The sequence below is a fragment of the Pezoporus wallicus genome, unplaced genomic scaffold (assembly GCF_028554395.1).
Source record: "Pezoporus wallicus isolate ANWC-B61680 ecotype Strahan unplaced genomic scaffold, APGP_CSIRO_Pwel_v1 contig_8673, whole genome shotgun sequence".
NCBI lineage: Eukaryota > Metazoa > Chordata > Aves > Psittaciformes > Psittacidae > Pezoporus > Pezoporus wallicus.
This window is the reverse complement of record NW_026637196.1, coordinates 2259443-2274166: the sequence shown is the minus strand read 5'-3', so window position 1 is coordinate 2274166 and position 14724 is coordinate 2259443. Positions and strand designations below refer to the sequence as shown.

The following is a 14724-nucleotide window of genomic DNA, read 5'->3' as shown; positions in this document are numbered from 1 at the left end:
TTAAACTGCATTAACTTGCATTTGCTGCGTCTGCATGTAACCTCGAATGCTGTAACATGGTCACGTGTCTAAATGTAGCAGCCAGGATATTTTAAGGGCAATATAAGTGTTGATTATAACTAAGGGAGGATTGCATTAAAGGTTATTTTATACACCTTCATAAACCCTCAGTTAGAAAAGCATATGAACTTTCACGCATTCCGAGTTATCTTGGTATAATCAAGAGGGCAAAGTTCCTTTAAAGACACATTCTCACACAGTACGTGCATACCAGACATTACAGCCTTACATGAGTGATGATGCTGAGAAACAGCAGGGTTAAGTGGCAGCTGGTTTAAAGAATGGTAAATAAAAGCAAGTATGATTTACTGTTTTTAAGAACTAAAAAAAAGAAGAAATTGCTCTGGTTGCCTTGCATCCACCTTTTTCTTTTTGCACCAGTGAGCTGAGAAATCATCCAGCACTGGCCACATCTTGCTTTGTTACCCCTGCTGCATGAGAGCATAGGGGCAGGACATGATGTGAGAGGCTGCTCTGCCTGAGCAACCAGCCTCCATTTGCTGTCTTAGTTCCTAGCCACATGTGTCAAGTTACTGGCTTGCTGAGAGGCTGGATGTAGTTTCCTCTGTATTTTTCCAGCCACACAATATTGTAGCCAGAAGAGTTTTTGCCTCAAGACAATCTGTCCTACTTCATATCTCATTTGTGAGACCAACCTGTCAGCAAAAGACTTGCTCTGAGATGCTCCCTGCAGGAAAATTGAGAGCAAATATTTTCTCATTTCAGTTTTTTGTTAGTGTCTAAAAAGAGAGCAAAAGCAAGCAGTGCATGTCTGGTTTTCTGTGGTTTAATATACAAAATAAGCATTTTTCCATTTTTAAATGATGACTAAAATCATTCCCAGATCTTAATAATTTAAAAGCATCTTCTAAACAAGCAAGTCCTAAATTCCACAAAAAGGAAAAACAGTCTCTTCCATTAACCTTAGCAGTTGTTTCCCCTTAAGTAGATCAGGTGCACTCATTTTCCTTCCATCCTACCATATATTTTCTGTCCAACCACCATGATAACAGAGGCTTCATAAGACCTACAAAGTACGTGTAATGCTGTACAGTCAGGTACAGCAGTAACAGGCAGGAGATCACAGCTGGGTCCCAGCCAGACTGAAACAGGGTGCAGCTTAACAGTAACTGATTTTCCATGTTGATGAATGAGTGATAACCAATGCCTTGTTTTCCTTGCAGTGGATGGAAAGAAAGAAGTCTTGATGAGCTCCTGAGAACTGTATTCAGTGCTTCTCAGCCAGCGTGGAAATTCGTAGAAGAAACTAAAGGAAGGACATCTTGGCCTGTTCCCCAGGTTAACATGCCCTTTAAGAATCAGGAATATGTACAGTCTAGCTCCCTGCTGTATGCGTAGATCTGGGATGAGCTGAGACTTCAAACCACTGGTGTAAAGTTCACAAACTTGGTAATGTTTTCTCAATATCAGTAAGTCTTAAACATATTCTGAAGTGATGTTTCTGATCCTGGGTTTTGTGGGGAAGATACATATTCCCTTGTGACCAAAGCTGGGTGTTCCATGGGGGCAAGGTCATTTCTTCTGAGGATTGGTGACTCTCCGGAGACCTTTCAATCGACTAAGCAGTTCTGTAATGAAGTCCTAGAATGAGAATTGGTTGAAGAAGTATGTCAGTTCCAGCACTCAGCAGCCCGGAGTTTGCTATGGCACTTGCATTATTCCCACATTTGCCTTAATGCTGAGCAAAAACCAGAATTTTAGCTTAGGAAAGGAGACCTTTGCATGGATGAGAAGGATCTAAAAGCCCTTCTATTTCCCTTCCCTTGTCTACCTCTGGAGCAGCCATACCTTTTCATCAGGAGCCAGCCTCCCCTTTCTTCATCCCAGATACCTGCTTTTTCCACCTTGAGATGACCTGAAGATGCCATTGTCCTCTGTTAGGTTCCACTGCTTCCTGTTGCTACCATTACTTCCTGCCCACTTCTGCAGCCCTCCCAATCTAGGGCAAAGCAAGTTGTCCCTCTTGTAGAACCTGTAAAGCTCCATGTTGTGCATTGCAAACCATCTCGAAACCATGCCAATTCTACAAGGAAGTGGCTGGCAGAGAAGAGGTGGAGCAAAACACACATAGGACTAATGATAACCTGGAGCAGGGGCTGAGGGCAGGCAGAGCAGATAGTTCAGCAGTTAATGGAGATAAACCCCAACTACTTTGCTGACACAGCCAAGGACTATGAACTAAACTGGACCATCTGGTTATTCCAAACAGAAGTTAATGTGACTAGAGCAAATTTTACACTTTGCATGACAATGTAACATCGCCATAATGGAGTGTGCAACCTTTCTTCACCCAAAGACAGAGCTACATGTCCTTGTAATTAGGCAAGGTCACTGGAAGTACTGCAGCTCACCATTTGTGCTGTGAGGAAGCACAGCTTCCTCTCTTGGGTGATCAGAGGTTGCCTGCCACAGCATACTCTGGAAGTAAATGCCTAGGATCATACGTACCTTTTCAGTCAGTCCCTTCAGGGCAAACCAGTTTATTTTCTCGTGAGACCTCACTTGGAGCACTGTGTGCAGTTCTGGTGTCCTCAACATAAAAAGGACATGGAACTGTTGGAACAAGTCCAGAGGAGGCCACAAGGATGATCAGGGGACTGGAGCACCTCCCGTATGAAGATAGGCTGAGAAAGTTGGGGCTGTTCAGCCTGGAGAAGAGAAGGCTGCGTGGAGACCTCATAGCAGCCTTCCAGTATCTGAAGGGGGCCTATAGGGATGCTGGGGAGGGACTCTTCATTAGGGACTGTAGTGATAGGACGAGGGGTAACAGGTTCAAACTTAAACAGGGGAAGTTTAGATTGGATATAAGGAGGAAGTTCTTTACTGTAAGGGTGGTGAGGCACTGGAATGTGTTGCCCAGGGAAGTTGTGAATGCTCCATCCCTGGCCGTGTTCAAGACCAGGTTGGACGAGGCCTTGGGTGACATGGTTTAGTGTGAGGTGTCCCTGCCCATGGCAGGGGGGTTGGAACTGGATGATCTTAAGGTCCTTTCCAACCCTAACTATTCTATGATTCTGTGATTTCCTCTTTCTGCAAATAGGCTGCTGTGATCTTTCAAGGGGACTGGATTCAAGATCACCAGGATGAAAGGACATAGATTTGCTAACGGGACAGCAGTATTTGTAGTTAGCAAGTACCATGCTGTCCACAATACACTTTCAGGGCTCATCAAGCAGTAGAGCAAACTCCAGTTACATCTCTGGGAATGTGGGGTTCTTGCCTAAGATCTGAAATTTCCCTATTGCCAGCCTTGTCTGCTGAATACTTGCTAGGAGACTCTCTGTAATGATTACTACAGCAAAGTTAAATTTCAGTGATGGTTGTGTATCCACCTCATTTTCTGTATGTTCATCACTGTACAGCTACATAGGCTTGACAAGATATAGAGACTGATTAATGATGTCCTAGCACATGCAATGCGTGTGATTGAAGCAGTGGTGGGGGACCCCATTTTGCACAGATATGCAGTACAGCAAAGGCGACTGTTGTGTGGTGCATGCACCACACTGCAAAGTATTGGGTTCCGTTCCTTTGGACATTGTGACAGCTTGTGGGAGTTCTTCAACTCTCTGACTCAAAATCAGTACTTGTAAACTTCACATGGGAAGAAAACCAAACTTGAAAAACTGACTTATGTAGCCACTACTCAACAATTATCTGCCCAATCCAATCTGAGGGCCATCCAACATTCTTGTCATTCATAGCAGTAGAGTGGTTTAAGCTAAGAATGCATTTTTTTAACAGTGTGAAAGATGGTTATGTGAGCTGTAATCCCTGTCTATGGATTTTCTATGCTGAGGTCCAAATAGCAACTCACCTTGGTCAGGTTAGGATGTCCAAAACATGAAATGGACTTTGGTTATTACGTGTAATTCCTTATTTGCTTCACTGCTCTGCCCTCATCTCATCATGTATATGATGTAGATTTACATGTACTTTTCTAACACAGCAGAATAAAGCAGCAAACACTTTCCATTGGGAATTAAACAAATTTGCAGCGTTGTGTTAGGCACAGAAATACTGTGGCTATTCAGTGAAGCAGCAACAAAGACACACTCTCCCAGCACAGTATAACATATATATATTGATGGTGCTTCACTCACCTCTGTCGGGTTGGAGCACTCATGGAGGATTTCCTAAAAGCAAAAATAGGGAGGAGTCATCTCAGTATTCTACGAGTTGATCTCTTCTCCCCTCTCTACAGAAAGGATATATAATCTTACTACATTTGATATAATATGGCACAGGGATCCACCATGCAACACTATATAAATATACATATACATGTAACACTATATACACATACATGCAACTACTTCTTCTGAAGGAAGTCCCAACTTAAAAGTCCCCAGTCCCTCTGACCTGTAGTTTTAATTTCTGTTCTTCATTGGGGACCTCCAGGAGATCTTCAAGGTCAATTTGTGGTTCAGGAGCTGCTGCCTCTGTTTCCTCTCTTAGCTAAAAAGAATAAAACCAACCCATACTTAACAAACCTTCAAACTTTAAGGACTCTGGAGGCCATCTTTAAAGAAGGGAGCAGCTTCTTCCTCCTCACTTTGAAGTGGGGAGGAACTAGTTGCATAGAACTGCTGCACAGTTGAGGTCAAGATACAAATTGTCTCAAAATAAGGAGATTCTTAGAGCACAGATTCCTGTCCCTCTCTGGTGTCTGCTACAGCTGCACATCCTGATGCATACGTTCTTCATCTTTTCCCACCTCAACTCTTGATACCACTGCTCAGTGGGAAAACCCAGCTGACAGAAATCCAGTGGGCTTAATCTTAGAGAAGTACAAGTAATACAAGGAAATTAGGCTAAATACATTCACACAGTTGGGATTTCTACTAAGGCTTTTTGCAGTTATGGAGAGAAAAACAGTAAGGCTTTTCAGAGGCCTAACAATAACTTGCCAGCTTTCTCTAATAGACATGAGAGGGGTATAATAGTCTCCTTTAATGTGAGAGAAACCCCAAGCTTTGGTGATTGGAGTAATAATCTTGTCATGCATGGGGGTGTTAGTTGAAACAGTTGTAAACTAGATCACAGATATATTTTAGGTCCACGTGTCCTTACCAGACTGCATGAAAAGCAGGCTGTGGTTTTCAATGGATTTGCAAAATAATCTTTGACAGTGCAACACTAGTGATATTTTAATAGTAATCAGAATAAGGATACTGACTAAACAACATAGTACGTGACTGCTGGGTAGCATTTATGGATGTGAATGTAAAACATTGTGCAATAAAGGCAATACTTACAGGGAAAAAAGAAACTTGTTCTCTGATACCAAGCCAGAGATGAAGTAGAAAACCTTTGTTCAGCTTTGTAATGCAACTGACCTGATAGTAACTAATAAACCAGACTTAAATATATTGTACTGCGACCCATACAGCATTTCCTCTTCCAAATAATAGTTATAATGTGACTGTTTAGACCAGGTGTTGATCCAGCCTGACTTTGTCTCTGGCTAAGAAGCTAAATAGGCAAGGAGAGTGAGAAAGAGTTGGAACCTATGGGCTTTTGGGTCCAAGTATGGATGGTGTTATGGCTTCCATGTGCAGGGAATCATCTCGAAAATCAACATTGTCTCCTGGTTCTTAGTTTTGTTGCAAAAAGCCTCATGACAGTGAATAGCATAGCATTCAGGTTATCTGTATCAGGAGGCAATGCTTGAACTAACCTTGCTGCAATTGAACCTACAGTGCTGTTCATTCTGACTCTGGAGATGGACTTTTCATCAGGGACTGTAGTGACAGGACAAGGGGCAATGGGTTTAAACTTAAACAGGGGAAGTTCAGGTTGGATATAAGGAAGAAGTTCTTTACTGCGAGGGTGCTGAGGCACTGGAATGGGTTGCCGAGGGAGGTTGTGAATGCTCCATCCCTGGCAGTGTTCAAGGCCAGGTTGGACAGAGCCTTGGGTGACATGGTTTAGTGTGAGGTGTCCCTGCCCATGGCAGGGGGGTTGGAACTGGATGATCTTAAGGTCCTTTCCAAGCCAAACCATTCCATCATTCTATACCCTTCCTTTCTAGAAGTGTTTCTTCCAGAAACACAGGTTTCTGGAAGACACTGAGGAACATTGCACTGCCCAGGGCAGGTGGAGCTATGGAAGAAGCTGACAAAAAGACGAATTAATGGAAATCAATGGATCCAAGGAAGCCCAGACTAGCAGGGCAAACTAAATAGCCTTGCCACAATTAGCAGGACCTGCTGGCACCTGGGTGATTACAAGTAATTTACTGTGGCACATGTATTTAATTGAAGAGATCCTGTGTAACCCCCCCTGTTGTACCCTACTAACAATCTCTGACCTGGCACAGCATCATATTGTGTAGTTCCCTATAGCAAATCTCTTTGGTTGGCCCAAATATAGCAGGAAGTTGGGAAACCTGTTGTGCAGGAGAGGTGCTAGGGAGGCAATCTACTGGCAATCTGTTCCTGTAAGGGCATGGCTGGATTTTGCACTTTTGCCTGCTGGGATTTTGTAGTAGGAAAAAAATATGCCCTTTGGGCAGCTACTTTGAAGACAGTGAACAGCTCCCAATTCTCAGAAAACCAGAAGTGGTAATGTAACCTGGCTTGGTTTTCTGACACCTTTACAAGTGCACATCTGTAGATTTGGGCAAGTAAGTGAAGCACATGGGGATCCTCATCTTGGATCACGTTACTGGTGGTACCAGGTGCTTTCATCTATCTCAAAAAACCACACACACAAACCCAAATGTCCTCTAAAACCACAACAATTTGCCAAAGAGCAAGATGTTCTGTTACTCAAAGCAGCAGCCATTCCCATTGCTTCTCTCTGGCAAATCTCAACAGTCAGGTAGCTCAGTACAGGTAGCTCTGTACTGAGCTACCAACCAGGTAGACCCAGGGGACAGTTCCTTAAATGCCAGTGCAGGCAGGTCAGCAAGTGATGCCATCACTGGCACTGTTATTTTGAAGAGCAATCTCTCACCAGGACAACCACGAGCACTGCACAGACACACTGAATGTTGCCTGCCTGACTAGGTCTAGGTCATGTGTGTTTTCTGCTCCTATGTACATGACATGATCATAGAATCAGATTCACAGACTAGACTGGGTTGGGAAGGGACCTTAAAGCTCATCCAGTTCCAAACCCCCGGCCATGAGCAGGAACACCTTCTACTAGACCAGGTTGCTCTAAGCTCTGTCCAACCTGGCCTTGAACACTGCCAGGGATGGGGCAGCCGCAACTCTGCAGCTACAGGTACAGCATTATCCAAAGTGCCTCATTCAAACAGCAGGTACAGCTACGCTATTGTGACCAAAGGAACAAGGCTACACTAATAATTCTAACCCATCTTGCTTAGCTACCACTTGCAGCAAAGACAGTCTGTATGTGGAGCTCAGCAACAAGCAGCATTCCAGGTCTGTACATCTCTCTAGGTTCTGTGAGCAATAGCTACACCCCCAGCAGGTACAAGACCAGGCAGTTTAAAGCTAGTTGGATTATACTGGTGCAAGCTCCTCTGACTGCAGATACACCAGTCAGTGCTGTAGCAGGTGGCAATAAGATACCTAACGAAGACTGAAGATGAGGAGCTACTTCCAGTGGGTCAGAGCAAGCACACTTCTGTCCCAGCACACGGGACACTGGTCCCATTCACCCGATGAGCGAGGGGCTGATCTGCCCCAGTTACTCACCCGGCACTGGTACAGCTCCTGCAGTTGGGTGTTGATCCATTCCTCCAGGTCCAGCCAGCGCTGTAGGTCTTTGCGGTTGTACTTGATGGTTAACTTGCCCAGTTTCCTGTGTGACGATTCCTCCCCAGGTTTCTCTGGTGTCTGGAAAGTCACCCGGGGCAGTGTGCTGGAGTTGCTGGCCATGCTCACCCCTCTGACAGCAGAAACTCCTTCCTGTGGGCTCCTTTTCTCTGCGTCCTTTAACCAACCCTTCTCTGCAACCAGTGGCCCACAGCACAAGCTAATCCCAGATGCGGAAAGCAGGATGCATTGGTGATCCCAAGGAGACAGATGGAGGAGACCACACGACCAGGGCAGCAGCCAGGCTCTGCAGGCAGAGTTACAGCACTGGAGTCTTGGGTTTCACCATGGGCTGTGCTGACAGGAGCAGGGACGGAGGCAGAGGAGTTGTTGTAACTACATCTGTTGTTAAAAGAAGCCAAGTGAACCAGGGAATTGATGAACCAAGGCTGTTAATATTTAACGCAAGGCAGCTCCAAGAGGTGGGGAAGAAGGAGGTTTTCAATTACTGTTTTCCTACAGGCATAACTTAGGTGCCTGTGCAGTTCCAGAGGGCTGCTCCATACATAATGCATTGAATCCTGCTGTGTTCAAGCTTCTGTAAACTACTTCGCTGCAGGGTTTAGCTCCCATTGAAATGGTGTATTTGGCATTTCCTAGCTAAAGCACTGGACCCAGCACAGGTAAGAAGTGATGTGGAGTCAGGTGGCTACAGCCACTAATACTAGGTCAGTGACACTGAAGCCACACTTGGGCTCAGCAGTCCTGTTTGACGTCGTTCTACAATCTCTGAATCTATTCCATCTGTCTCAAAGATTGCTGTAGAAACCCTGGTGGCCTCAATTTGAGACCATTTGAGCAAGGTGCTTCTGAGAGAAATCAAGATACCTGTGCTCTTCTTAAATAAACCAGGATTTGACATGATGATACTGGAGGGGAAGGCCTGCCTAGGGGCGCAGCACTATCCCGTCCCAAAGAAAGGTACTTAAAGTAAATAGGCTCACCTGCTGAAGCATCATAAATGGCTGCTTTACTACGTGTTATCACTGCTGCGTTTACAATCTCTTTCTTACTGGAAGGTGGGTTAAAGGTCTGCAGCGTTACTGCCCTACGTGTGAGCAGCACTGTTCAGAGGAACACAAGTCAGGCTGGCTGAGTTTATGGTGTGCCGGAGCACTGCAACACCTGCGTTCCCTCCACATGCTGTATCACACAGGCTCCTTATTCATCCACTCCCAGAGCACTGCCCAGGGAGCACATGGAACAGACAAACCAGCTGAGACCCTCCATCATGAAGCACCAACCATCAACCGCAGCCTTGTGATCTAAGGTGGAAAAAGCAAGTCTCTGCTGCTCCTGCAAGCCAAGGTACTTCCAGTTTGGAGACCAAGAGCTAGGTACACCAAAGGAAGAACAACCAACCCTTCTCCCACTGACAGGTACTGCCAGGCAGCATGGGAATTCTGCAGAGGGGTTGGTCTCCTCTGGGCAGGCAAAAGCTTATCTGTACCATCGAATCATATAATGGTTTGGGTTTGGAAGTGGTACCCAGTTCCCTAGCCAAAGTCCAATTCCTGCGCCCAGAGGGATGGTGGTACAGCCAGCCAGCAACATCTTGTACACAGGGTGACAGAAAATCGGGCAGGGCCATTCCAGCCCTTCTCTTCATCCTGCATTTCAAAAAAAATAAAAGCCTTTTCTGACAGAACATTCCACAAAACACTGATCCTGAAACTTGCTTCCACATCGGTGAGGTATAAGGTGTTAAAGTATACCTGAAACTGATATCATCTCCTCTGCTTTTCATAGAATCATAGACTCACAGAATGGTTTGGGTTTGATAGGACCTTAAGATCATCCAGTTCCAACCCCTCTGCCATGGGCAGGGACACCTCACACTAAACCATGGCACCCAAGGCTCTGTCCAACCTGGCCTTGAACACTGCCAGGGATGGAGCATTCACAACTTCCTTGGGCAACCCATTCCAGTGCCTCACCACCCTCACAGTGAAGAATTTCTTCCTTATATCTAACCTGAATTCTTTTCAGACAGCCTAAAATTCCTATTCAGAAGACAGATACCAGGTATTTAATTTAAGCAGCTTTGCCCCCTTTTCCTCACTTGGCTCCCTCTAATCTCGCTCCTGAAATTGTGGTGAGAGGCCCAGACCATACTCAATGAGTGCAGATTCTTCAGAGATTAAGAGTTAGAAACCTTGCAAAACCCACTGAACACCCTGTAGTGTGTTTACAGCTATTGGCTTTTCAAAGGTCAATATCTGACCCAGCACAGGCAGATTTTCACAAGGTAGCTCTGGACCAAAGGACACTGCCAGGAGTCAACTTCTCACCTCCAAACACAAGTGCTCTATTTTGGTGTTCAAGGACTGGTAGTTTTTAACAGGGGAAAACAACCAATGTTTCTTTGGTCCCAAGAAACCATGACAAGCTGTCATTGAGACAAAGAAAAAGGACCAGACTTAGAAGAGAAGTTCCCTAGCTGAACTCTGGTGCAGTTGAGCAGTTCACTTCAACTCTACATGAAAGATAGGGTTTGCCCTATTGATCTTCTGCCAGCACAGTTGAACTCATGAAGCACAGGATCCGGAGGTCACAGGATAGGTGTGAGGAAGAGGGAAAAGGGAATATAACCTGCCCTAATGGTTCTTCAAACACTTTGAGCCACTGTTCACTTGTCACCTCACTTGAGCATGAGCAATGCACTGAGATACCACGTCTGAAAAGGTCCACGGGCAGACTCACCCCACCGTCTCTATTGACAAAGTAGTGAGCAGAACCCAGTGCCCTTGTGCTGCTCTGTCAGTGTCACCTTACAGTGGAATAAGACATTCTGAGGGTGATGTCAGAGGCCTTCTCAGGCAACTGCAAACAAAAATGAGCCCGATTACAGGATGTTCATCATACTGCTTTGGCTTATATGAGCTTAGTCATGGATTATTTGTAATGAGAAGGTGGCGATATAGGAAAAAAGGTTTACAGATAAGGTAGGCCTCCTCCAGTAATAAACTATTTTAATGTATCACTAAAGCAAGAGAAAGAAGCAAAAAGTGTGCAAGATCACTGCCTGAGGATGTGGTAGAAATTCCTTCAGGCACAGGACAGGGTGCCTCATACGGGGTAAGGGATACTGTCCCCTTTGAGTGAGACAGCATCTTCTATGGGTGCACCAGCCATCTGCCAGTGCTGGTAAGGGCCAGTGCCACCAAGCAAGAAGAAGCTGTATGACTCTTTGCACACTGCTGCATCCCATCCTGTCCTCTTCTTGCTTCACAGCAGATTCTGGTGGCCAAAGGGGCAGAAGGACATTCACCATTGTGTTCGGACATGCACAGGGGGGGGATCTCAGAGATCTCGGGCATAGCTTGGAGATGGGATCTTATTTTCAACCACCTTATCTCTCCTTATAGCCTTGGGCACACAGCCTGCACCAAAACTTGAGGAGCAAACACACATACTTGGGCAACTAAGTCATCTCATTAGACAACCTGTTTGTTCACCAGAGCTGTGCACATTTAAACTCCAATGGGCCTCCTGCTGCAGTTGCTGGTGATTGTGCCCTCTGCAAACCTGCTTATGTAGTGAGTAAAGGGGGTTTAACTGTGGCCAACACGTTCAAGTGTTAGACTGAAACACTGTGCCTCAGTTTCCATGCGTGTGACCTGAGGTTGCTGCTCCTCCCTAAGAGGGAGGTCTTGCCTCTGAAAAGGAGGGGGGGATTCCATACTGTGAAGCTGGGCTTTTGCAACTCTCTATGGCTCCAGAGAGGGCCACCAAACCAAGATGAGCATCTGTGCCATAGTACCAAGCAGCTGTGACGCAGATCCAGACAGGAGAGCACAAGTGCATGAGGCAGATCAGTTACACTCCTGTGCTCTTGAAGCTAATAATGTCCATCCCACACCTGTGACCTAAGCTGGTGCTTCGCTTTCTCTCTGAGCTGATGACTCTGGTGTGTGCTCAATAATTCAGCAGGGCCCCAGCTCATCTTTCCAGAGATCCAGGTCGGCCCATTTCCCATTGAGTACCAGCATAGAGAGGGATGCTTCCCTTCAAGGGAAGCCACTCGCCACCTGGTTTAGAAAATAATCACTTTCCCTGTGGTTGCAAACACGATAGTTAACACGAGTTACACCAGGGAAGACAGCAGAGGTGACTGTACCAGCACTGTGTTGACACCACGAGGTAAAGGGGTTCCGCACCCTCCTGTGAGCAGGAACAGGCACAGAAAACAGTTGTGCAGAACAGAAAACGTAGCCAGGACTGGAGATATAAAGAATCCAGAGCCCCAAGCACATACACACACACACACACACACACACACCCTCAGTATCTTGACATCCATCATCCACTTCCATAGCAGCGTGAAGAACCAAAAAGGCTGCACTGAAATCTAGGCAGAGGAGGGAGCACACATCATCTCGTGCCTTCAACTCCTGGAGACTTAAGGAAGCAGCCAGGGGTTTCCAGCTCACAGATTCCCTACCTGAACAGTGCTGTACCTTCTCCCCAGCATACAAACAGGACCCTATCTATTCTTCAGACAGGCAATCAATAATCAGTCTTACTCCTCTCCCCCAACAGTCTCACCTTTCATAAGGCAATGGAAGAGCAGTGAGAAGGAAGAATGGTGAGAGACAGAGGAAAACATTTCCCAGCTCAGTATTTGACTGATCAACCCCAAATCATCACCTCAAAAAGCAGACAGGTCTCAGCAACAGAGAGAAGAGGTGAGAGGAGCTGGCCTGCCTGCCCTCCTGCCTCTGTTATTGGCAGGCAAATGAAGTGCGAAGGCTTAATGGCTCAGCACCAGCTGAGAAGGGTACATGAGAACTAGCTGTACTTACTGCTTTGGCACAGCAGGACTAGCGAACCCTGGACTCCCTTGTCATTTAGGCAGTTCTGCTTATCTGTGTCCATCCTCAAACGTTCTGTAGGTAGTGGGATCAGTAAGCATCTCCACTGAAGAGGAAGCCCCCCTCCCCTTGAATACACGTGTGAAGCTGCCAACATGGATTAGATGCCAAATGGATTATTTGGGGATCTTTGAAAACCTGTCCATGTTGTTTTGCTGCCCTCCCTCTTGTGTTGCTTTGCTGTTTCCCACAGAGAGTTTTGCAGCACTAAAAGCATTATCAGTGTTTCCATGTGTTTCAGCAAGTCCTTGAATGGCAGAGTTGGAGACAAGAGAAGCAGAGCCTGAAGAGATGAAGGGATCCTCCTTGTTCTCCAGCCTGCTTTCAATGATAAGATTTATTGTGATCCATGGCCTCGGAAAGGCGCAATTCCACTTGCAGGGTCTGTACTGCTCCCACTGCAGGGAAATCACCATAGACAGACCCAGGGCAGAGCAGCCTTTCATGGGAGGTGCTGGCAGCTGGCATGAAGTCTGAAGGTTCCCTGGGATGCAGTCACTGTGGGAAGTGATAGAGGAGAGGCTGTGGAAACCCCGTGGCCCATCCTGTTCCACGGTAAAGAACAGGCTGGGTTGCCTATGGGGACTTCAATAGGAAATGTTAAGCTTATTCTAGTATTTGCAAATTGAAGGTTCTTTGCTTCACATTTCCATATCCATCTCCATGTAAAAGCCTAATACAGACAAGACAAAAATGAAGATACTTTCTCGCTGTGACTCTTTTCCCTTCTTCCTTTCGCAGTGCTCTTGCCTTTCAGGGTTTACCTTGACCAGCAACATGAAAATAAAAGCCAGTGCCATGCAGGACTATAGACAAGAATTCCCCATTGTAACTGCCTTCCCCAAAGCTACCCTCCATGCAATAGGAGTGGCTCTCAGGAGGACTCAGCAGCTTGTCATCCTTTCCCTTGCTTCCACAGGACCAGTTTTAGTCATGGCCCGACGAGGTCCCTCCCGGTCTCCTTCCTCTGCCACATCTTTGTGCCATCACTTGCATCCGGGCCTCACCCCTAAACCACACCAGGAGGTTTCCCCTGAGGCAAATACAACAAAAGAAGCAAGCAAGCAAACCTGTCTCCCAAGCAGTAATAGTACACGGAGCGGTTCCCAGGTAAAGCACAGCAGAATGGATTCATCTGCAGCAGCCGGTGGGACAAGCTGCTGTCAGGAAGCCACTGCAGATGGTGATGCCATGGAGCTGGGCTGCACAGCAAAGGGGACCTGAAACAAGTCTTCCCTATTTTTCTGCCTGTTGGGATCACTTCCTCATGGACCTGCAGATGGGTCTCCATAGCAAACACAGGAAGGCCGGTGACGCAGGCTCCTGCATCGAGTGGGTTAGAAGCCATGCGTGTGTGAGAGCTCTTAAAATCTTAGTTAAAGATTAACCTGTGGTGTGGTTTACCCCCCTCTGAGTCACCTCCTCAATGGTTATTGCCAGGCTGCGAGCAGACAGGGCTCTCAAGGCTTCTCAAGGACAGACAGACGTTAACAATGACTCACTGTTCCACGACCCCTTAAACCACTCCAAGTCATGGCATTGCACACCCTACTTTCCCTTCATGCTAACATGAATGACACGCAGCTCAGCTGAAGTCCTGAGACGTGATTTGTTTGGCAGGAGATGAGGGCTGCGATGGGATTTCTGGGTTAGGAGAGCAAAGAATGAGTTACCGAGTTGGAAGGAAAGCTGCTGCAGCAGAGAGAGGTTCCTGGTAGAAGTCCTTGATCTTGGGATTAATCTTAACTTAAGTTTTAATTACTGAACCCTTCCAGAAGAACTGGGCATAGTGGACAGTGTGCTCCTGGCACAGAGGCGGGATGCATCCCTCCTACAGTGGAGGACCAAAGCTGTGATCTTTAAGGTCAATAAATAAGCCAGACCCATCTGTGAAGCAGAAAAAAAGTGGGACCAATTTATGAATATAGAGGATAGAAGAAGTAAAATCACATACTTAGGGAATTGTCACAGAATATTTA

The 14724-nt window shown here is 46.2% G+C and overlaps 1 protein-coding gene across 1 annotated transcript; it reads right to left on the bottom strand.

Moving 5' to 3' along the window:
- Positions 1-776: 776 nt before the first annotated feature.
- On the bottom strand, positions 777-8500 carry PPP1R14D (protein phosphatase 1 regulatory inhibitor subunit 14D). The gene is made up of 4 exons (XM_057404013.1): positions 7752-8500; positions 4444-4539; positions 4185-4217; positions 777-1662 (listed from the first exon to the last, which is right to left on the bottom strand). The coding sequence occupies exons 1-4, from the start codon at positions 7932-7934 to the stop codon at positions 1594-1596; spliced, it is 381 nt and encodes a 126-aa protein (XP_057259996.1). The 5' UTR covers positions 7935-8500; the 3' UTR covers positions 777-1593.
- Between the last annotated feature and the right edge of the window lie 6224 nt (positions 8501-14724).